This window comes from Macrobrachium rosenbergii, chromosome 47 (assembly GCF_040412425.1).
Source record: "Macrobrachium rosenbergii isolate ZJJX-2024 chromosome 47, ASM4041242v1, whole genome shotgun sequence".
In the NCBI taxonomy this organism is placed as follows: domain Eukaryota; kingdom Metazoa; phylum Arthropoda; class Malacostraca; order Decapoda; family Palaemonidae; genus Macrobrachium; species Macrobrachium rosenbergii.
The window spans coordinates 24,607,584-24,632,235 of record NC_089787.1 but is presented as its reverse complement, the minus strand read 5'-3'; the positions used below and the strand labels follow the sequence as shown (position 1 = coordinate 24,632,235).

The 24,652-nt window shown below is 36.5% G+C and overlaps 1 protein-coding gene across 1 annotated transcript in view; it reads right to left on the bottom strand.

Annotated features, from left to right (window-relative positions):
• LOC136830674 (methylthioribose transporter-like) overlaps nt 1-23,930 on the bottom strand; it is a 34,068-nt gene extending 10,138 nt beyond the window's left edge. Inside the window, exon 1 of the mRNA XM_067090308.1 lies at nt 23,791-23,930. Within this exon, the coding sequence (XP_066946409.1) occupies nt 23,791-23,908 (118 nt within the window). The 5' untranslated portion in view covers nt 23,909-23,930. The remainder of the gene's footprint in view (nt 1-23,790) is intronic.
• Between the last annotated feature and the right edge of the window lie 722 nt (nt 23,931-24,652).

The following is a 24,652-nucleotide window of genomic DNA, read 5'->3' as shown; positions in this document are numbered from 1 at the left end:
CTTTGTGATAAAAGCAGTTATCTCTTTAATATAACATAAAAGACAATGTTGTATATGGCTTATGATGAAATAGATTTGATTATTATTATTATTATTATTATTATTATTATTATTATTATTATTATTATTATTGCCCGCATAAAGGGAAAACATTTGGAAACAAGTCCAGAACGTGGGAATGATGTAAAATTCTCTAGCGGCGAACAAATACTGTTGACCAAATAATTTTATTGATAAATAAAAGCAAAAATACGATTATTATTGGTGCTGTTTTCCCTAGGGCGTTACAGAAGGGCATTGGGCAAAAATTTGGAGAAACTGACCTTTTGGGTGGCGGAAAACTTTGCTCATTAGTAGAATCAGAAAACTCAGGACATAAACGTAGCCCCATTAAGGCCTCTCTCACTGAATTCTATTTTGTAAATACTGGCAGGAGAACTTTCTATTGGGGCTAAGCCTTTTTTTGTTTGTGGTTTTCTTAAGTTTTCCTAAGAGTTTTTTTTTTTCTATGATAGGCGAGAAATGTTCTGGTCTGATAGAAGAAACTAGGATTTTTTTTTTTTTTTTTTTTTTTTTGGAGTTTTTAAAAATGTTTCCTCTTTATTTTAGTTTTCTGTAAAAGAAAATAATTGTGGCGGCTTTGTCTGTCCGCCCTCAGGCATACCAAATTGCAGCCCTCAAGCCTCGGTAGTTTTTATTTTATTCAAGGTTAAAATTAGCCATAATCATGCTTCTGGCAACGATGTAGGCCAGGCCACGGCTCATACAGCATTATACCGAGACCACCGAAAGATAGATCTATTTTCGGTGGCCTTGATCATACGCTGTAGTGGCTGTACAGAAAACTCGATTGCGCCGAAGAAACTTGCTTTTGTTTGTGTTTTCAAAAGTATTCGTGAAGAGAATTTTCCTCAGATTATTAGAAAGAAGAATGATCTGATCGCGTAATTGGTTCAAAACTATTTTCATGATTTTTCACTTGGAATACCTCGAATATTAAAAGACCTCTTATCAGTTTATGAGATGGGAAAAATTAACTATTCTTTTAGGTGGGTTAAAATGAATTCCATTTATTTTTACGTGAATTATTCCTAGAATTTTCCTTTTATTTTAGCTCCTTTTCTTTGTCCCTTTTATTCCTGCTAATCGTGTTTTATTTTATTGTTCGTTTAACCTTCTCTCCGCCTTGTATAGGACTCGGAATCAGGTAACGTAAACAATGGAAATTCTCTCTCTCTCTCTCTCTCTCTCTCTCTCTCTCTCTCTCTCTCTCTCTCTTCTCTCTCTCTTCCCCTTCATAAGACCTGGAAATACTTTTGTATACACTTCAAAAATCTCTCTCTCTCTCTCTCTCTCTCTCTCTCTCTCTCTCTCTCTCTCTCTCTCTCTCTCTCTCTCTCTCTCTCTATTTTCTCCCTCTCATAAGACCTGGAAATCTCTCTCTCTCTCTCTCTCTCTCTCTCTCTCTCTCTCTCTCTCTCTCTCTCTCTCTCTCTCTCTCTCTCTCAATTCTTTTTCTTCGTCTTCTTCATAAGACCTGGAAATACCATGGTATAAACTTCAGAATTCTCTCTCTCTCTCTCTCTCTCTCTCTCTCTCTCTCTCTCTCTCTCTCTCTCTCTCTCTCTCTCTTCTTCTTCTTCTTCTTCTTCTTCATAAGACCTGGAAATTTTCAGAAAGGCTTTTAAGAAATTCCAAAACTGCTGTAATGCCAAATCAGTCGATCTCTCTCTCTCTCTCTCTCTCTCTCTCTCTCTCTCTCTCTCTCTCTCCCAAGGTTCATTCACCCAATTCTAACTCGAATGGAAAACATCCACTTTCCTCTGAAGATGGAAGACATCTTTTTGCAAGGAATCGGTTGCATTATGTTTTTTTTTTTTTTCCAATAATTTGATTTTCTCTCTCATTGGTTTTTCAGTCTTTCTTTTCTTTCGATATTTTTTATTGTCTTTTATTTACTTTCTTTTCTTTCGATATTATTATTTTCTTTTTTACCTTTATTTTCGTCTGTTTATTCTCGTGACGTTTGTCAATCTTTCTTTTCTTTTGATGTTTATTCTTGTAATTTTTATTTAAATCTTCATCATTTTCCTATGTCATATTCTCGTCGTTTTTTAAGTCTTCTTGTTTACACTTGTAAATTTATTTAGTGTTATTTTGCGGTTCTCTGAATTACTCTTTCTTCCAAGTTCGTTAAAATTCACGAATCATAAATTTATTTTATCTTCTTTATTTATGGAACTCTCATTATATATATATATATATATATATATATATATATATATATATATATATATATATATATATATATATATATATGTGTGTGTGTGTGTGTGTGTGTATATTATATTATATATATACTAAGATATAATCTTATTTTAATTACAAAATTACCTTGATATACTGTAACTCAAATTCTCATTTGCGTTTAAAATGTTTGCATGTTGAAGGGAATGAAAAAATAAAACAAAAAATGTGCCGAAGTGTCTTCGGCACAATCGAGTTTTCTGTACAGCGTATAGTCAAGGCCACCGAAAATATGCATATGTTCCAGTGGTCTCGGTATAACGCTGTGTGACCCGCGGCCCGTGAAATTTCAAACATGGCCAGGTGGTTGCCTGTCCTATATCGTTTGCCAGACGCACGATCATGGCTAAATTTAACCTCAAATTAAATTAAAACTACTGAGGCTAGAGGGCTGCAATTTGGTGTGTTTGATGACTGGAGGATGGATGATCAACAAACCAATTTGCAGCCCCCTAGCCCCAGTAGTTTTTAAGATCTGAGGGCGGACAGAAAAAGTGCGGACACGAAAAGTGCGGACGGACAAACCAAGCCGGCACAATAGTTTTCTTTTCTAGAAAACTAACTAGGAATATATCTTTCAGTAATGTAATGTTATTTACGTATTTCCACACCGGAAATTCCTTGTCTAATTACCAAATATAAAAGAACAAAATAAAAATAAATAAATAAGTTATATAGAGGAAATAAGGAAGTAAGAAACAGCCCAACTTTGACAAAAATGAACTCGGAGAATTAACCTCACAAGTTTTAAGCGAATCTACTAAGGAAAACCGTGAGGGAAGTTTTTCTTCCTTTCTTTCCCTCAGTTAGTGAAGTTGTTAATTGTAATCAAGTTTTTTTTTAATTTACCCTTTTTTTTATTTTAGGTTCGTTAACTGCTATGTTGACCAGTTAGTTTTTTTTTTTACGACAATGGCGGTTCTTGTACCTTGTTCGGATGGTTGGATGTGTGTATGTACTGTATAATATATATATATATATATATATATATATTATATATACTTTATATGTATATATATACTTATATATACACACATACATATACTGTATATATATATTGAGAGAGAGGGAGAGAGGCCTTTCGTAGGCTATTTAATATCGGGAATGATTTGATCCATTTCCACCAAATTTTGGAATTCGCCCCATATATATATATTAAAACTTCTGACGTTTTCCTACTGCTTCCCTGCTTTATAATCCGACTAATTTCGCCTTATTCTATTCCATGTCCCTTTTTTCATCTTGTTTTGGATAAAAAAAAAACATTAAGATAAGGGTTGTTTATTTTTGAAGTTGACATTCCTCACATAGCGTCTAAATGTTTATGAGGCGCAAAGAACAGTTCACCACATATTGTGCAAAAATGTGACTTCCTGCCACATTGCACATTTACCCCACAAGTACATTCTCCCACAAAGCATGTGAAAGTGGCTACCTCCTCCCACAGTGTATATTCTCCCACATTTTTGTAAGAAATGCTGACTTCCTGTCACATGGTATATGTGCAGATGACGAGCTCGAGAATCAATGAATCTGGTAATTTCTTATTATAAGTCACTCGTCTAACCGGATTTCTCTATGTTCTTCTGTGTTTCGTTGTTTGCCCTGCCTTGTGAAAAGAGGGTTGTATTGGCGTAGTTAAAGGTTATATTTCTTTCCATATATTCGCGTATTAAACAGCGAACGTTTTCGATAGAAAGCAACTTAACTTTCCAACCCAAAAGTTTTCTCTTTCCGAAAGTTCGTATCCACAGGACTTTCATTTTTTCAAAAAGTTTATCTCCCAAAAGTTGAATGCGTCTCGGCCCACCCTTCGCCCTTTCCTCCATAAATCTCTCTCTCTCTCTCTCTCTCTCTCTCTCTCTCTCTCTCTCTCTCTCTCTCTCTCTCTCTCTCTCTCGGACAAAGGACCGGACACCTTACGCCGTCAAGTCCTCAAACAATTGCTGGAGATGAAAGCGAAAAAGTTTGGAGGCTTTGTTGCGGGACGATAAGGTTTCCCGAGCTCACGTTCTTTTTTGTTGCCGGACGTACGAAGTTTGATCATTTTATAGATTCGTCATTGACGGACCGACAGGTTAATTAGACGAAGCTTCGATCTATTTTCTCTCGGTATTGTCGCAGGATAACAAAGTTATTAGCGTTTTATATATCTTCAATTTATCCATTTTCAACTTAATTTTTATGAATTTTTCATCTGTATTTTATACATTTGGGTCTTATTTTTTTATGAATATTTTATATCTATTTTATCCACTTTGAACCTAATTTTTTATGAATATTTTGTATCTGTATTTTATACATTTTGAACTTAATTTTTATGAACATTTTATATTATTTTATACATTGTGAACTTAATTTTTTATGAATATTTTATATCTGTATTTTATACGTTCTGATCTTAAAATTTTTATGAATTTTTATATCTGCATTTTATGCGTTTTGAACTTAATTTTTTATGAATTTTTATATCCGTATTTTATACATTTTGAACGTAATTTTTTCTGAATAGTTTATATCTGTATTTTATACATTTTAACTTTTTCTATCTTTCGGTGGTCTCGGTATAATGCTGTATGAGCCGCGACCCCATGAAACTTTCAGCCGGCCGTGGTGGCCTGTCTTATATCGTTGCCAGAATCACGATTATGGCTAACTTTAACCTTTAATAAAATAAAAACCACTGAGGAGGCTAGAGGGCTGCAATTTGGTAGGTTTGATGACTGGAGGGTGGATGATCAACATACCAATTTGCAGCCCTGTAGACTCAGCAGTTTTTAAGATCTTTTCTTATACAGAAAACTAAAAACCATTTTTAAAAATTCTCCTCTTAAGAGACGAAAGCTCTTGCCGTCACTTGTTCCCTCGGCAACCGGAGTGGCTTCAGTAGTTATTTCCAATTCCCCCTCCCCCGCCACCCTTCCTTAAAAATGTAAGGCTCCCCCTGTTCCCAAGATAGGCCTGTCTACTCAATTACTGTAGTTAACCGATCTTCCCTATTGGTCACTAATGCATCTCTCTCTCTCTCTCTCTCTCTCTCTCTCTCTCTCTCTCTCTCTCTCTCTCGTAGGATTATAAAACCTTCCTTCTCTCTCTCTCTCTCTCTCTCTCTCTCTCTCTCTCTCTCTCTCTCTCTCTCTCTCTCTCCTAGTATTGTTATAAAACCCTCCTACTCTCTTTTTGTTTAGAAAATTCTCTCTCTCTCTTTATATATATATATATATATATATATATATATATATATATATATATATATATATATATATATATATATATATATATATATATATATATATATATATATATATATATATATATATAGATAGATAGATAGATAAAGTATAAAACCTTCTTGCTCTCTTTTTTGCTTTTAATTTTCTCTCTCTCTCTCTCTCTTTTTTTCCCCCTTTTCCATCTCATTTCTGAAGCCTGGCAGTCGACTTGGCCTGACAACCAAATTCGAGAGTAAACACTGCACGGGATCATCCGATCAGCTGGATGTTGGTGGCTGATGGCGGAAGAGGGGCAGGAGGAGGAGAAGGTTGTCAGTGGGATGGAAAAAGGCTCTCTCTCTCTCTCTCTCTCATTTCATTCGTAGAATTATAAAACCTTTCCGCACTCTCTTGTAGTTCATAAAATTAATCTCTCTCTCTCTCTCTCTCTCTCTCTCTCTCTCTCTCTCTCTCTCTCTCTCAGAAAGTGAACTGAACTGTCGTATGCTATTTCAGCATCCTTTCATCCCAGTCGTTTCAGTACTTCTCAGAATGTCAACTCCCTTTTTTCCAAGTCTCGTCAAAAGAAGCATATGAACAACCTTCCGCGCATCCGACCAATTAAAATCGAGCTGATAAAACTCCAGGCGGGATTGTGATTGGCTGCTGCGGTTCCTCCGCAAACGTGGTTACGCAGATCGGATCGTTTCGGCCGCTCCTTTGATCCCGGGGGAGACTGTGAGAGACAATATGTCATGGCGGACGATCTGTCATGTGACGAACAGCTGATTGACTGTTCTGGGTTTGCTTGATGGGAGGAATTTGTGCCGTCATTGCACCTCATGCGGCGCACTGTAGGCATTACTTAACGTTCTTTGCAGCGTGCCTAAGGTCCCGAGCTGCAACCTCTTTCATTTCTTTTACTGTACCTCCGTTCATATCTTTCTCCATCTCGCTATCCACCCTCTCTTAACAATTATTTCATAGTGCAACTGCTTTGAGGTTTTCCTCCTGTTACACCTGTCAGGCTTACCTACTCTCAGTTTCCTCTCCAGCGCTGAATGACCTCGTAGGTCCCAGTATATGGTCTTTGGTCTAAACTCTATATTCGGTTCAGTTCAGATTGCAGGAATATTCCCTTTCGGATTTTTTTTTCGGGTTTCTGTTTGATTAAAGTTTACAATATTAAGGAAACCTAAAATGAAGTTTACCATTTTCTTATGTATATTTTAGTTAATATTTCCTTCGATTTATTCTGTTTTATTTGGTTAAATCTTGAAAAAGTTTACCATTTTCGTATGTTATTACATATTTTTATATATATATAATATATATATATATATATATATATATATATATATATATATATATATTTTTATATATTTGTAATATTTACGACCAGCGAAAATTGTGAAGAGTAATAATCACTTATGATTTTTCAAAAATTTATGTAGCTGAGGTCTACTGAGAAGGTTTATTTTATTAAAAAAAGAAAAATAAAAAAATGCGCTGATGTTTCTTCGGCCCAACCGAGTTTTCTATACAGCCGGTACAGCGTATAATCAAGAACACCGAAAACAGATCCGTCTTTCGGTGGTCTCGGTATAATGCTTTATGAGCCGCGACCCATGAAACTTTAGCCACGGCCCGGTGGTGGCCTAATCCTATATCGTTGCCAGACGCACCATTATGGCTAACTTTAATATTAAATAAAATAAAAACTACTGAGGCTAGAGGGCTGCAATTTGGTATGTTTGATGACTGGAGAGTGGATGATCGGCATACCAATTTGCAGCCCTCTAGCCTCAGTAGTTTTTAAGATCTATGGGCGGACAGAAAAAGTGCGGACGGACAGACAAAGCCGGCACAATAGTTTTCTTTTACAGAAAACTAAAACTCCTTTCATATGACTTTAATATACAAATTTTGGTTTTATAATACAATGACTTATTTTTAACTGTTATGATAAACATTTGCAATGAATATGAAAACCCCTTTTATATTTATTCTCTTAATATACAATTTTTGCTTATAAAATACTTTAGCTTATTTTGAACTATTACGATTAATATTTTCAGTGAATATGAAAACTCCTTTTATATTTACTTACTTAATATATAATTTTCGCTTATATAATACTTTAGCTTATTTTGAACTATTATAATAAATATTTTCAATGAACAAGGGCATCTTTTATCGCAATAAAAAATCACCGATCAAACAGCTGTTTATAAAGGAGAAACACACCCGCTTGCAAGTGACGAAAACGCTTGTTTTGTGGGACCCCACTGATAAAATCTCCTTCAATAGAACCGAAGCCTTTCAGAGCAAGCGAGCAGGCAAACACGGGCTTGACAGAACATCGTTTTGCAAAGGTCAGGCAGCATTCTTTGCCTCGGAATGCAAACAACACCGCCGATATCTTTGAAGTCAGCAGGATGTCGTCTGGCAATCCATCTGATTGACAGGTGTAATTTTCCTTGAAAATGGTGGAAACTGTTTTTGAACGCATGACAGGTATATATGTTTGTGGAGTTGTTATCAGATTTCGTCGTAATGTCGGTAGAAGATCTCTGGGTATGAAGAATGATTTGAACGACCCGTATTTATCGGGGTGCAATTACGGGAAGGTGGAATATAATTTTTGTGACATTTTAAATGAATGATTATGTTAATGTTTACTGGGTGAATTTTTGTGACGTTGTAAACAAATATTATGGTTATGTTTGCCATAATGAGAGGATTGTGACGTTTTAAATGAATGATGATGGTACTGTTTACTGGGTGAAGTTACGAGAGGATGATATATTAAATTTTTTGTGACATTATAAATAGATAATAATGGTAATGACAGGGAAAAATTATCAGCTTTATTGAAATCTAACTTGATATTGTAAACACGAAGAATAACAGCTAAAGTGATAAATTATGAGTAGATAGAAGCATTATTAATTAAGATAATGTGGACGAAAGCAAATTCACAGAAAAATACTTTTAAATCATTGTCTTCACTCAAAACTAATTTTAATACACTAATGAAGATTTCTTTCTTAGGAAAACTAAATATAAATTTCTAGGAATTATTGTTGTGTCAGCTGATATCTTTTAATCATTTTACTTGATTGTAATATGTAAAAATAATTCTGAAAATATAATTAAATCATATATTCATGAAGACTCTAGGTCATCAATTTTAAGGTAATCCTTTAATATGATCAAACTCCCTGCTAAGTCACGATCTGTCTAGCCGCAACCCCTTTCGTTCCTTTTACTGCACCTCCTTTCATATTCGCTTTCTTCCATCTTACTTTCCGCAGCCCTCTCCTAACAGTTGATTCGTAGTGCAACTGCTTTGAGGTTTTCCTCCTGTTACACCTTTCAAACCTTTTATTGCCAGTTTCCGTTTCAGCGCTGAATGACCTCATAGGTCCCAGTGCTTGGCCTTTGGCCTAAATTCTATATTTAATTCAGTTCAATTCATTGAAAGTTACTGAAATGTTTGATTATCCTAAAAGGGATCACTAAGTAATTCAATAACAACAGAGGAAAGTAGAGAGTTCTAGAAGCCGCCTGGCTCAGTCTCTGGTAGACTCTCGAGTTCCTCATTTCCAGATACTCACTCGCGTTAGCTTGCATGAACAGTTGAGTGGTCACCGGAGACAAGTAGGAAATTTTCCAGGCGAATTTGTCAAGAGATTCTTTAGCATTCCTAATGAGTAAGACGGGAATTTATCAGTTTTTAGTTTTCTGTAAAAGAAAACTATTGTGCCGGCTTTGTCTGTCCGTCCGCACTTTTTTCTGTCCGCCCTCAGATCTTAAAAACTACTGAGGCTAGAGGGCTGCAAATCGGTATGTTGATCATCCACCCTCCAGTCGTCAAACATACCAAATTGCAGCCCTCCAGCCTCAGTAGTTTTTATTTGATTTAAGGTTAAAGTGAGCAATGATCGTGCATCTGGCAACTATATATGACTGGCCACTACCGGGCCATGATTAAAGATTCATGGGCAGCGGCTCATACAGCATTATACCGAGATCACCGAAAGATAGATCTATTTTCGGTGGCCTTGATTATACGCTGTAGCGGCTGTACAGAAAACTCGATTGCGCTGAAGAAACTTTGGCGCATTTTTGACTTGTAATATCTGTTGCTATACTACCTTCGTTTAATTAAAGATTATGATTTAGGCCTAGGGATTGAATAAAACTTTGATGATAGGTTTATTCTCTCTCTCTCTCTCTCTCTCTCTCTCTCTCTCTCTCTCTCTCTCTCTCTCTCATTTTTGTGTTTTTTATTTTTGTGGTATTATAGATAAAATTATTTTTCATGTCGGATTTGACTATCCTTGTATGAAAATCTCTCTCTCTCTCTCTCTCTCTCTCTCTCTCTCTCTCTCTCTCTCTCTCTCTCTCTCTCTCTCTCTCTCAGTGTTTTGGAGAATTTCGTTACAGAATAACATAAAGAACTTATTCTCTATTTGAGTACGGAGTTATTTCATGAAGATATTTGTACGGAGCAAAAGAAATGGAGAATTTTTTAGTTAATTTATGCGAGATAGATTGATGAAATTACCAGACCAAGAGAGACCGTTTTCCCCATAAAATACAGATGGACTCCCCACCCTTCTTTCAAATACAGAAATCCCCAGATAAATCCTGTAACTCTTCCCCCATAAAATACAGAGGGCCTCCTAGCCTCCTTTCAAATACAGAAATCCCCAGATAAATCCTGTAACTGCCCAAATGAAGAAATGGTTTCGTTCAATTGAACTGACCGTTCACCCAGGGAAGAAAAAATTCGCTAGTCATCAATTATTTCTTTGGAATGAGAGAGAGAGAGAGAGAGAGAGAGAGAGAGAGAGAGAGAGAGAGAGAGAGAGACGTGCCCGGTGAAAAGAGAGATAGGAAGAAAAAATTATCATTGTCGATGAATGGGAATGAAAGAAGAGAAGTGGTTTCTCTGTAAAAATAGATATTAGAACGAAAGTTCTCATTTTTGATGGAAGGGAATTAAAAAAAGAGAAAAAAAAGGTTTGATTGGTATTAGTTCTTCGGAGAGAAAAGGATATTGTTTAAACACGTCTGATATGCGTCTTGTATAGTTCCTCGTGGGACGAATCGGTAGAGTTCTCGGCTAGCACTCTGCTAGGCCCGAGTTCGAGTCTCCGACCGGGTAATGAAGAATTAGAGGAATTTGTATTAATTTCTCGGTATAATGTGGTTCGGATTCCACAATAAGCTGTAGGTCCCGTTGCTAGGTAACCAATCGGTTCTCAGCCACGTAAAATAAGTCTGATCCTTCGGGCCAGCCCTAGGAGAGCTCTTAATCAGCTTAGTGGTCTGGTTAAACTAAGGTATATTTAACTTTTTATTCGGAAAGATATATAGATAATATATAAATACTGTATGTAATATCTATATCTTTCTGAATAAAAAGTTAAGTATACCTTAGTTTAACCAGCTAAGGAGGAATTGATGTCTGAATAGAGAGAGAGAGAGAGAGAGTGAGTGAAATAGATCCGGTAAAGATAGAGAAAAGCTTTTATCTATTGCCTTTTGTTAAGCGGGAAAAGAAGTGGATGACCGCAGTTGAAGGCTTTAGAAATATAGATAAAGGTGTCAGTGAGTTGTCTGTGGTTCAGAGTTAGAGATGAAACTTTATATAAAAGGAAAAATAAAACGGAAGAATTGTTCTTGAAGGTTGATAGAAGGGTATTGGAAGATGCATTGAGGTCACGATGTATTGTACATCTCTTGGAAAATACAGGTTTGTTTTAGAGAAAGCAAGTTAAAAATGCGCCGAAGTTTCTTCGGCGCAATCCAGTTTTCAAACAGCGTATAATCAAGGCCACCGAAAATAGATCTATCTTTCGGTGGTCTCGGTATAATGCTGTATGAGCCGCGGCCCGTAAAACTTTAACCGCTGCCCGGTGGTGGCCTATCCTATAACGTTGCCAGACGCACGATTATGGCTAATTTTAACCTTAAATAAAATAAAAACTACTGAGGCTAGAGGGCTGCAACTTGGTATGTTTGATGATAGGAGGGTGGATGATCAACATACCAATTTGCAGCCCTCTAGCCTTAGTAGTTTTTAAGACCTGGGGGCGGGCAGAAAAAGTGCGGACGGACGGACAAAGCCGGCACAAAAGTTTTCTTTTCAGAAAAGTAAAAATGTAACGAGGGCTTTATTTTAGGACATTATTTGATGTATTCAGTAACGGAAACTCTCGAAGTGTCCGGTGTACGCAGAACCACATAATTCTAATATGTTGTAAATTTCGGAAACTAATATTTTTGAAGAGAAATTTTAGGATATTAGAAGATTAAATCAGGAAAGAAAACTTTTCAAGGCTTAAGTATTCCCAGAATCCTACAATAGTTCAAATTTTCGTGCTAAGTAATGAAACTGTTTTCTTTTCCGAGAAAGGAATTTAATTTTGTTCTTGAACTAAGGCGAGGTCAAACGGCATCATGTTCCCCGTGAGGGAAAGACTGACAGAGAGAGAGAGAGAGAGAGAGAGAGAGAGAGAGAGAGAGAGAGAGAGAGAGAGAGAAATAAAAGATAAATCGCTAAATCGCTTAAATGGTGAAAAGATGTTGCTTGAAGAATCCGCTGCAAGGAAAACATCTCGGATTTTCAAATGTCAGCAACAGCAGAGACGAGTTTTCATTTTAATAGTTGATGAATCCAGTTGCGCTGAGGTCTTTTAAAAAGATAACGACATATTTTTAAAAGTAACAGAAGTGGGAATGATTTTTGAACTGAGAGGATAGAGACTCGCTCGCAATCCATTCATGTAATTAATTGTTAAGTATATCTTAGTTGAACCAGACCACTGAGCTGATTAACAGCTCTCCTAGGGCTGGCCTGAAGGATTAGATTTATTTTACGTGGCTAAGAACCAACTGGTTACTTAGCAACGGGACCTACAGCTTATTGTGGAATCCGAACCACATTATGACGAGAAATGAATTTCTATCACCAGAAATAAATTCCTCTAATTGGCCGGTCGGAGAGTCGAACGCTGGGCCAACAGTGTGCTAGCCGAGAGCTCTACCCACCCCTCCAATAAAGAACTTGTAATTAATTGTGATAAGTGAAATCTTAGTAGGTGAAATGAGCGTTTGTATAAGTCAGAACTCTTTATATATATATATATATATATATATATATATATATATATATATATATATATATATATATATATATATGTAGAGGCCTAAATTCAATCAAGACAGTGAATACATAAATAGGATTCAGGAAAGCGAAGAAATTAGAACTAAAATATAAGAATTGCAGAGGACAAGATGTATTCGTCACTGAATAATGTTGGCTCTAAATTTTTTGTATGAAAACTGTTACAGAAGTATCTCCAATTACCACAGACTAGTTTGGAATGGAATGGAATATAGAATTTGGGCCAAAGGCCAAGCACTGGGACCTATGAGTTCATTCGTCGCTGGAAGGGAAATTGACAATAAGAGGGTTTGAAAGGTGTAACGGGAGGAGAACCTCAAAGCAGTTGCACTCTGAAACAATTGTTAGGAGAGGGTGGAAAGTAAGATGGAAGAAAGAAAATATGAACGGAGGTACAGTAAAATGAATGAAAGAGGTCGCAGCCAGGGACCCAAGGAAGGGACGCTGCAAAGAACCTACAGTGCACCACGTGAGGTGCACAGACGGCACTAGTTTGGTTCACGGTGTAAAAGAAACCGAACTTTATATAAAAATAAAAAGTCTTGAGAAACGAAAAGTAAATACGCTAATACAGGAATAAACAGCAACCTTAAAGATACCTCGGCAATGAAGTGGTTAACTGCATCGGGTCTGAGAGGAAGACAAATGTTTGTTTACGATTGGTAAACCGGAGATCCAAGAGGTGATATTGTTTGCCAGCGCAAACAAAGGTTTCCCAGAGTGGGAGACATCACAAGGAGCGAAGAATTCGACGGCCAACATCTTACAGGGGAGTTATTGACGTTTTTAATCTTTCCTGGCTTGCGCGAGCGAGAGAGAGAGAGGTAGAGAGAGAGAGATTCTGGCGTATAACTTATGCATCGGCCGCAAATGTGGTGGAAACACGTTCCGTTGCTAACGACGTTTTTTCTGACGTAAATTTTTTATATAAGAAAAGATAAGCATTTAATATGCTATATATATATATATATATATATATATATATATATATATATATATATATATATGATGTAAATTTTATAACCACAATGCCCTCTTAACTTCTCGAATTCTTCAGCACTTTTGGATACGCTCTTAACTACAAAGCCTTAGATCCAAATGCAGGAATATGAACTAATTTTGATGCCCGTGGTCAGGTAGGCAACGTAACCTCGTTCTGATACTCTGGATGCGGGTTCGAATCCCTCTGCGAACGTCTGAATAGATAGTATAGGAAGAACACTAATGTGACTGGTACTAGACAGAGTGAAAGCTAACTGCGTCTCCAGTGGGCTAGTACCTTTAATTTCCCAGTTGATTGACGTTGCTATTCTAACTTTTAGCGGAAGTAAGCTCAGCTCTCTCTCTCTCTCTCTCTCTCTCTCTCTCTCTCTCTCTCTCTCTCTCTCTCTCCGTAAAGCTTTTTACAAAAAGAAGTCAGAGTCACTACAAGTGAAATGCAATCACTTCATCTCTCTCTCTCTCTCTCTCTCTCTCTCTCTCTCTCTCTCTCTCTCGTTGTATGTTTGCTATTTTTATTTGCGTTGAAGTTTAAAGTATATATAAAGATTTGTCATAAACAAAATCAGAAGGCCATTTCTCAGGCGTCATTTGCGTGAAGCGTATTTCATTTTGAATTATTATTTTTTCATTTTGATATTATATATTTATATATATATATATATATATATATATATATATATATATATATATATATATATATATATATATATATATATATATATATATATACTCACGCGGCGCACTGTAAGCATTACTTAAGGTTCTTTGCAGCGTCCCTTCGGCCCATAGCTACAACCCCTATCATTCATTTTACTGTACCTCCGTATATATTCACTTTCTTCCATCTTACTTTCCTCAACCCTGTCCTGACAGTTGCTTCGTAGTGCAACTGCTAAAGATTTTCCTCCTGTTAAACCTTTCAAACCTCCTTCCCTCACAATTTTCCTTTCAGCGCTGAATGACCTCATAGGTCCCAGCGCTTGGCCTTTGGCCTAAGTCTTATATTCCAAAATGGAAGCCACTCCATCTACCCATATCACGAGGAAACAAAAACACCGTCAGTCATGAATTTATTGTTTTTTTCCCCTTTTTGCAACATCAGAATCCTTGCAACAACACACCTCCTCCTCCTCCTCCTCCTCCTCCTCCTCCTCCTCCTCCTCCCTTCTCCCTCAGCTTCCTCAACCCCTCGCTCTCGTCGCCCTCTCCCTCCAATCATCGCTTTCCCTCTCTCGGGAAATTCATTCAATTTTAACAGGAAGGGAGAGAGAGAGAGAGAGAGAGAGAGAGAGAGAGAGAGAGAGAGAGAGAGAGAGAGAGAGAGAGAGGAGTAGGGTTCTTCCACTGAAAGAATTGGTTCGGATCAAGAGCTTCTGAGGTTAAAGTCTTGATGGATATTGCTTCGGGATGTTCAGGCAAATGTGAATAATATATATATATTTTTTTTCTAGTGCACGTCACGACCGAACCCCTGTCTTTCAAGTGAGAGTCCAAGGCGTTAGCAATTCATCCGCAACGGTCCCGCCGTGCGCTAGAAATCTACTTCTGTGAAACGCGATTCCGTGTGTTCATTTCCACATACACACACACACACACACATATATATATATATATATATATATATATATATATATATATATATATATATATATATATATATATATATACATAAATTGTGTGTATATGTATATATGTATATATATATATATATATATATATATATATATATATATATATATATATATATATATATATATATATATATATATATATATATATATATATATATAACCTGTCTTATAAGCATGAGTATGGTCATTAATTTTTCTGTCCTCAAAATCCTTCCTATGTTAATGAAATTGCCTGAGAAATAAACAATTTCTTTTTTATATGATTGTTGCATATATTTACGACGCAACAATCCACAAATGAAGGATAAAACCCGTTTACCGGATCAAACTCCCGGTACACCTTTCCCGGGGTCAGATTCGCTAATCTTCCGTCATGTCTAACCCGCTGTCAGCCGATCAGCTGATATCAGCTGATCCGGCCCTGAGGGCCCAGAAGGGATAATTGGCGGGGTCTCCCTGACTCGGTGGGAAATAATTCCACGTGAAATCCCATTTCCTTTTAGGGTTTTTGGAATTTGGTTTGTTGTTAGAATTTTTGGGAATTATTTTGTGTGTTTCATCACATTAGTTTTCGGAGTTTTTTTTTGTGTGTTTTTAGTTTTCTGTAAAAGGAAACTATTATTGAGACGGCTATTTGTCTGTCCGTCCGCACTTTTTCTGTCCGACCTCAGATCTTAAAAACTACCGAGGCTAGAGGGCTGCAAATTGGTATGTTGATCGTCCAACGTCCAGTCATCAAACGTACCAAATTGCAGCCCTCTTGCTTCAATAGTTTTAATTTTATTTAAGGTTAACGTTATACATGATCGTGCGTCTGGCGCCGCTATAAGACAGGACACCACCGGGCTGTAGTTTAAAGTTTCATGAGCCGCGGCTCATACAGCATTATACCGAGACCACGAAAGATAGATATATTTTTTGGTGGCCTTCGTTATACGCTGTACAGAAAACTCTATTGAACTGAAGAAACTTCGGCACATTTTTAATTGTTATTTTGTGATTTATCTATCACTTTAGTCTTGGAATTATTGTTTTTTTTTTTTTTATTTTTTTTTTTAGCGATTGTGCGTAGCTTTTCCATTGCAGTGGATTCTTTGGGGATGAGTTTTTTCTTCGTAGTATTTTTTTATTTGTGCTGTTTTCTCTCGCCTTTTTTTTTATTGATATCGAAATAATTTTTTAGTTGTTTTTCCCTAAATATTTCTCTAGTTGTAGAATCGAGTACGCCCAAAGTAAGAGAATAATGATTAGGAGAGCAAAAATAAATATTGATAAAGTTATGTAAATTATATATATATAATTTATATATATATATATATATTGTTTTCCCTCTTTAGCCCCCCAGCTGCGCCCCCTTTCATTCCTTTTACTGTACCTCCATTCATATCCCCTTCTTCCATCTTCCTTTCCTCAACCCTCTCCTATGAATTGTTTCACAGTGCAGCATTCACTCTCAATTCTCCCTTCAGCGCTGAATGACCTGACAGGTCCCAGCGCTTGGAATTTGGCCTAAAGCTTATACTCCGAGTTCTACTGCACACGAGACAAACGCCATCACGTAACGTAACTGGGAAGATTATCGAGCAATACCGTGGATGTTGGCCTTGCATAATGCCCCTTGCGTGAACTAAATGCCCATCCCCACCGCAGAGAACTACCTGTTCCGGGAACTTGGTATTTACCAACATTAGCGGCCAAATTCCAGTGGAGACAAGCCTTTGGGATTTGGCTAAAGTATGTTTGGACGACCACAGGGGAGGAATGAGAGAGGAAATGGTAGGAATCGGATGAGTGAGTCAACAAGCGGACACAAACGCACGTGCAAAGGATGAGAGGGAGATGAACGAGTGAATGGACATTGTTTATATAAGGGTAACAAGTGAAAAATGCGTCGAAGTTTCCTCGGCGCAGTTGAGTTTTCTGTACAGCCTCTACAGCGTATAATCAAGGCCACCGAAAATAGATATATTTTTCGGTGGTTTCGGTATAATGCTGTGTGAGCCGCTGCCCATGAAACTTTAACCACGGCCTGGTGGTGGCCTGGCCTGTATCGTTGCCAGATGCACGATTATGGCTAACTTTAACCTTAAATAAAATAAAAACTACTGAGGCTGGAGGGCTGCAATTTGGTACGTTTGATGACTGGAGGATGGATGATCAACATACCAATTTGCAGCCCTCTATCCTCGGTAGTTTTTAAGATCTGAGTGCGGACAGAAAAAAAGTGCGGACGGACAGACAAAGCCGGCACAATAGTTTTCTCTTACAGAACACTAACAAGGTCGTGCTATGCTGAGAAATGAAGTGAACAAGTAAACATAGAAACAAAGTGACTGACAGAAGAGAAAGTTTCAAGATGAACAAGTGAATAAACAAGGAAAAATAAACAAGCAGATAATTCACAGAGCGTGCAAGCAAAAACAGTCCAACAAGCAAACAGACTGCTGATGAATCAAGCAGGGGCTCAGACAGACAGACAGACATTGTGGTATCAGCTAACAAAAGACAAAGGAGAGTAGTGTTTTCACAAGCAGACTAACAATTCAGAAAAAGAATAATAAAGAACAAGAAAAATAAGACAGATATTTTGACAGACAAACAAACAAACGGTTTATGAAAAAGATGAAAAAAGGTCACGAAAAAGGATACAGATATTTTGACAAACAAACGGTTTGTGAAAGAAAAAAAAAACACTGAAAACGAGACATATTTTGACGAGCAAAATTTATGAAAAGAATAATAAAGAACAAGAAAATTAAACATATTTTGACAAACAAACAAACGGTTCGTAAAAAAGAAAAACGGGAAAGAGGAGATACTAGATATTTTGACAAACAAAATATATGAAAAGAATGAAAAACAGCAACTAACCAATTCATGAAAAGAGTAAAAATAAATAGTACGAGAAAATAAAAAAAAATATCATCGATATTTTAACAGATAAACAATTTATGAAAAGAGTAAAGAAAAATATGAAAAAATAAAAAAGTACCATCGATATTTTAACAAAATAAAAATTTATGAAAAGTAAAATAAAAAAAAATATGGAGAAATGATACGACTTGAACTGACAAACAACACAAAGAAGCGTAGCGTGAGATGTAACAGGGGAAAAACGATAATTACTGCACGAGGAATCAGACGCACGAACGGCGAGACAGACAGACAGACAGAGAGAAACCGGATGGACGAAAGGGGTTACGGTTAATTGGAAAGGGAGGGAGAATGACGGACCGGATAAACGGAAGAAGGGTAATATTGAAAACTAAGAAGGGACGCAAAAACGGCCGCGGAGTCAGGAAGGGATTGCCAGATGAGGAGAGAGAGAGAGAGAGAGAGAGAGAGAGAGAGAGAGAGAGAAACTACTTTCAAAGACTCCGTTGGGAATAAAGACTAGATCTTGTTTCGCAAGCTCAAGAGAGAGAGAGAGAGAGAGAGAGAGAGAGAAACAAACTACTTTCAAAGACTGTTGGAAATAAAGACTAGATCTTGTTTCGCAAGCACTCTCTCTCTCTCTCTCTCTCTAGAGAGAGAGAGAGAAGGAGACTGCTTTCAAAGAATGTTGGAAATAAAGACTAGATCTTGTTTCGCAAGCTCACGAGAGAGAGAGAGAGAGAGAGAGAGAGAGAGAGAGAGAGAGAGAGAGAGAGAGAGAGAACTTTCAACACACCACTGCTGTTGATAAAATGTAGATCTTGTTTCGCAAACTCATGAGAGAGAGAGAGAGAGAGAGCACTTTCAAAGACACTGCTTGGATTAAGAACCACTGTATATTTTCTTTGGCAAGCTCAGAGAGAGAGAGAGAGAGAGAGAGAGAGAGAGAGAGAGAGAGAGAGAGAGAGAGAGAAATAGCAGAATACACGATCGAAAAAAAAATGAATTAATTCAATTTATATTCCTTTCAAGAATAAATCCCGTCCTTGCAGCAAGAAATATATGAATTTACTTCATTCCGGAAATTGAACGGTGTAATATAAATACATATATATATATATATATATATATATATATATATACACATACATATTTTTAAATCTTTTCACCGCTAAATTTAATCTGATTTAATCAGCTCCCAGCGTCAAGGTATCAGACGAAGAAAATCGCGGAAATTTGGAGAATGAAAATGCGTAAAACAATTTCGGATAAATCTGGAGGGAAAAGTATAAATGTAATAACGGGTGTGAAAGGAAATTAGATTAGACGCGGTTTTGGGAGAAAGAGGAAGAAGGAAAAAGACGATACAAAGGAAGGAACGTTGTTGTTGTTATTATTATTATTATTATTATTATTATTATTATTATTATTATTATTATTATTGTAATGCCAGTCTAATCATTTGATTATGACGTAATTTTATTATTATTATTATTATTATTATTATTATTATTATTAAAGGAGTGTAATGCCAGTCTAATCATTTGATTATGATGTAATTTTAGAGTTTGGTACGTTTTTATCCTCCATCATTTATATATTATTATTATTATTATTATTATTATTATTATTATTATTATTATTATTATTATTGAAGAGTTGTAATGCCTGCCTAATAATTTGATTATGATATTACATAGTTTTGGTAGTTTTTCTTATCCACCATCTTTATTATTATTATTATTATTATTATTATTATTATTATTATTATTATTATTATTGTATGGGTGTAATGTAAGATACTGTTTTTGGTGTTATTGCATTTCATAACCTCCATCTTTCCTGTTAATTGGGCTTTTAGGAAAATTCATTTTTTGTTCCTTATCAAAGGGTAATTATTTATTACAAATTTCTTGTTTGTCCAGACATATATTCAAAGTTAGCAGGTCAACTTAAAGCTCAAAATACATAAATATTTTTTTTCTACCTCAGAAACCAATATGGAAGCCTATGGTTTGCTGAATTCGACATTGTTTATCAAAGTTTATCAAAGTTGTTAACCAAAATTATTTTTAAAGGCAGGTCATTGGTATTTAATTGATGAGTATTATCCTCTAATATTTCTATCTTGGCCTATTTTTCAGTGTCACTGGTCAGAATAAAAGTCAGTATTTTATTCATTTGTAATTTTGATGAAACTCAGCATAACCAAAATTATTTTCTAGGTCAGGTCATTTTAAAGATCAGTATTTAATTGATGTGTAATATCCTCAAATATTTCTATCTTGACTTATTTTTCAAGGTCACTGGTCAAAATAAAAGTGTTGGAGGTTGTTGTTCATTCTTCCAAAATAATTTTGACCTTGACTTATTTTTCAAGGTCACTGGTCAAAATGAAACTCAAAGTTGTACTTCTCTATAAATTTGATGAAACTCAGTGGGCAAGTGTGTTGAGGTTGATGCTTATTCTTCCAGTTAATTTTGACCTTGACTTATTTTTCAAGGTTGTAGGTGCAAGACTAATTAAAAATAAAAATTTCATCTATCTCTAAGTTTGTTGATCTTTTGTGACTGGTTACCATTTTCCTGCAATAATTTCATTCTTAATCTTAACCTTTCTAGTTTTCTGAAAAGAAAACTATTGTGCCGGCTTTGTCTGTCCATCCGCACTTTTTCTGTCCGCCCTCAGACCTTAAGAACTACTGAGGCTAGAGGGCTGCAAATTGGTATATTGATCATCCACCCTCCAATCATCAAACATACCAAATTTCAGCCCTCTAGCCTCGGTAGTTTTTATTTTATGTATGGTTAAAGTTAGCCATAATCGAGCATCCGGCAACGATATAGGATAGGCCACCACCAGGCCGTGGTTAAAGTTTCATGGGCCGCGGCTTATACAGCATTATACCGAGACCACGGAAAGAGAGATATCTATTTTCGGTGGCCTTTATCATGCGCTGTAGCAGCTGTACAGACAACCTGATTGCGCCGTTTTTTTCGGCATATTTTTTACTTGTTTATCAAGTTTCGAGTTTAATTTGAAGCATCCAGAATAAGTTATTCGTTGAATTTAATGGAACAATGTGAGTCACATGACGCAGTGATGACATTCAATGCAGCTGCGTTATGCAGCGTCGTTGGTGTCGAGTGCTGGTATCTGCTTACAGGACAAATGCAGTTGAAATGTAATTATTATTATTATTATTATTATTATTATTATTATTATTATTATTATTATTATTATTATTATTATTCTTCTTCTTCTTCTTCTTCTTCTTCTAATACTTGTTTGTTGTTTCCAAAATTACCTTGAATATCGTATTGAAATAGGTGAAATTATTATTATTATTATTATTATTATTATTATTGATGTTGTTGTTATTGTTGTTATAGGTGAAGTTTGTATTAAACTGGTGTTAATTTCAAGTTAAATTGACCTCAATTTCATGTTAAATGTGACGTGAGCTACTGGTTAAAACAAAGGGCCATGTTCAAAGTAACATGAATATAATATATATAACATATGACATTTGTTTGTTAAAATCTGCACGAAGAACACCACGAACTGCGTTATATTAACACGAATTCGTGACTAAAACCTTGACGAATTTTCCAGTCAGAAGCATCACGACATTGTTTTCCTTTTGTTTTCATTGTAACGAATCTCTCTCTCTCTCTCTCTCTCTCTCTCTCTCTCTCTCTCTCTCTCTCTCTCTCTCTCTCTCTCTCTTTTTCATGTAACGAATCTCCCTCGAATTGGATTACCATTAATGAGAGAATTCTGCATAATCCGATAAGACCCCTTTTGCCTGTACCTCAAAGACCACCAGATCCCCTCGACGGAATTAGCGTGTCTCCGCGTCCCCGAAATTAGAGCGCATACGCGGGGGCGGCGCCCCCCCCCTCCCCCCCGAAATTAGAGTCTTCTGCTGCGCGTTGCCAAATGAGCTGGGATTGACTTCTTCGGTTTGATTGCGGACTCTTGGTTTTGGGAGTCGAGGTTTTTCGTGTTTTTTTTTTTTTTTTTAGAGAGGGATTCTGTCTTTAAAAATAATTTTTTAAAGCAAGTTTTTTTTTTTTTTTTAGATTTTCTCATTGAAATTCACTAGCTTTTTTTTTTTTAATTATGGAGATTTTGGGAGTCGAGGTTTTTCGTGTTTTTTTTTAGAGAGAGATTCCGTCTTTATAAATTATTTTTTTAAGGAAATTTTTTTTTTTAGATTTCCTCTTTGAAACTCACTAGTTTTTTTTTATGAGGATTTTTTTTTTTAGAGATTAGTGTCACGGTTCTCCTACATGAAACGACTAGGACTTGGCTCTAATCACAACAGAGGAGAATGAGAGGAGAGTTTTGTAGATAAGTTTTCGCTTTTTTTTTTTTTTGTCGAAATTTCAGCTTGGAAATCATAGTGTTTTTGTCATCCATTGAAATTCTACTTTTAGGACACTATGTTAGTCAGAGTTCTTTCGTATATTTTGTAATGCAAGAATAATACAGTGAAAATTACACTTTCAAAAAAATATGATGAAAGTTATACTTACAAAAAATATGAAAATTATATTTACCAAAAAATGAAAATTATACGTACAAAAATATGCAAATTATACGTACAAAAAATATGCAAATTATACTTACACAAACTTATGATGAAAATTACACGTACATAAAAATATAATGAAAATTATAACTGCACAAAAATATGATGAAAAATTATACTTACAAAAGAATATTAATGAAAATTATACGTAGTTACAGTCAGGCTATTCCCAAATCTCTTTCATTGTAACAAAAGTTAGAGAAGCCTCAGTTGGTAAGTAATCATTATGTTATTCACCCAAGAAAAAAATATATGAAAATAAAATGTAGCGCACAAGGCGCGCCCGGGTCCCGGCAGGGACAGGGAGTAAGGGACCCAGAAGGTTCTCCGTAATAAAACCCGGAATTAAATGGAACCCGGGTCTTGCGCAATCGGGCCTGTGGCCTTTCTCCGTTAGACCGGACCTTCGATCAACTGTGTCTGGGAAGCGTTTAGATTTGGCTCTCTCTCTCTCTCTCTCTCTCTCTCTCTCCTCCTCCTCCTCTCTCTCCTCTCTCTCCTCCTCCTCCTCTCCTCCTCCTCCTCCTCCTCCTCCTCCTCCTCCTCCTCCTCCTCTCCTCCTCCTCTCCTCCTCTCCTCTCCTCCTCCTCCTCTCCTCTCTCTCTCTCTCTCTCTCCTCTCTCTCTCTTCTCTCTCTCTCCTTCTCTCTCTCTCTCTCTCCATCCCCTCCTCCTCCTCCCCTCCCTCCATCCCCTCCTCCTCCCCTCCCCTCCCCTCTCCCCGTAAAGCAAATTTCATTTAGTTTCATCACTTCTTCCTTTATGTGATGATCAAACGTGTCTTTGTTCTCGGCTTAATACGAAATTGTTGCCTAGTTTATACCGTTTTTTGAATTATACTACAACAGAAAAAAAAAAAATCTCGATAAAAGATCGTCGCTTGCATTGGGATGAAACGGAACCAGGTACTCGATCGGGGGAGATATATGTCAATTTACAAGTAACGAAAGAAAGAGTCTATTCTACCTGTTAATATTGCAGACACCGTTGCCAGCAGGACAGAGAGAACGACGGAAGGGCCCGCCCATTCTGCTGCTCCTACGCCCACGTACACGTAGCCGCCCACGCCCACGACGCCGCTCATACCTGGAAATAAAATAAAGAGGGAATTAGATTACAAATCAGTTGGTCTGACGTTATAGAAAGTCTTTTGTACAGAAGAAGAATTAGTCATGATTATGATGTTCAATCTTTTCAAAGAAATTATTCAATTAGATTAATTTGAAGCTTTGTGAAAAGCTTGTCAAATTAATCAGTATTAAGCCACAATGAAATTAACTAGTATTAAGCCACAATGCACATTGCGGTACACGCAGTCACTTCGCTCTAACAAAAGAATAATTGTCCATTTCACTCATATATCTCCCCCGTGAACTGTGCTTGCTTACAAGCACGCCCGTGCTTCCTATCTGCTTTTTCCGCTTCGATCAAATAGAAAGAAAATCTTTCCATGTTTCCGGAGGAGATCTTCCGAAGACGCAGTTCGAAAAAGAAGAAGAAGAAGAAGAAGAAGAAGAAGAAGAACTTTTAATAGAAATACAATCTCTTCCTAATATCGCTTCTTTCTGCTTTTCCCGAAGAGGATTACTCTCTCTCTCTCTCTCTCTCTCTCTCTCTCTCTCTCTCTCTCTCTCTCTCTCTCTCTCTCCATTTCCCCCGTCCAATCTCTTTTGATCCTTTGCGATCATTACTGTCTGCTTTTAATGATTCTTTTTTCCTTTCATCTTTTTTCGTTACGAGCTTCTCTTGTGATCCAGTCCTTTTTCTTTATTCTTGCTTTTTGTTATTGTTTCTCTCTTGCATTTTGCTTTTATTTGTTATTACGTGC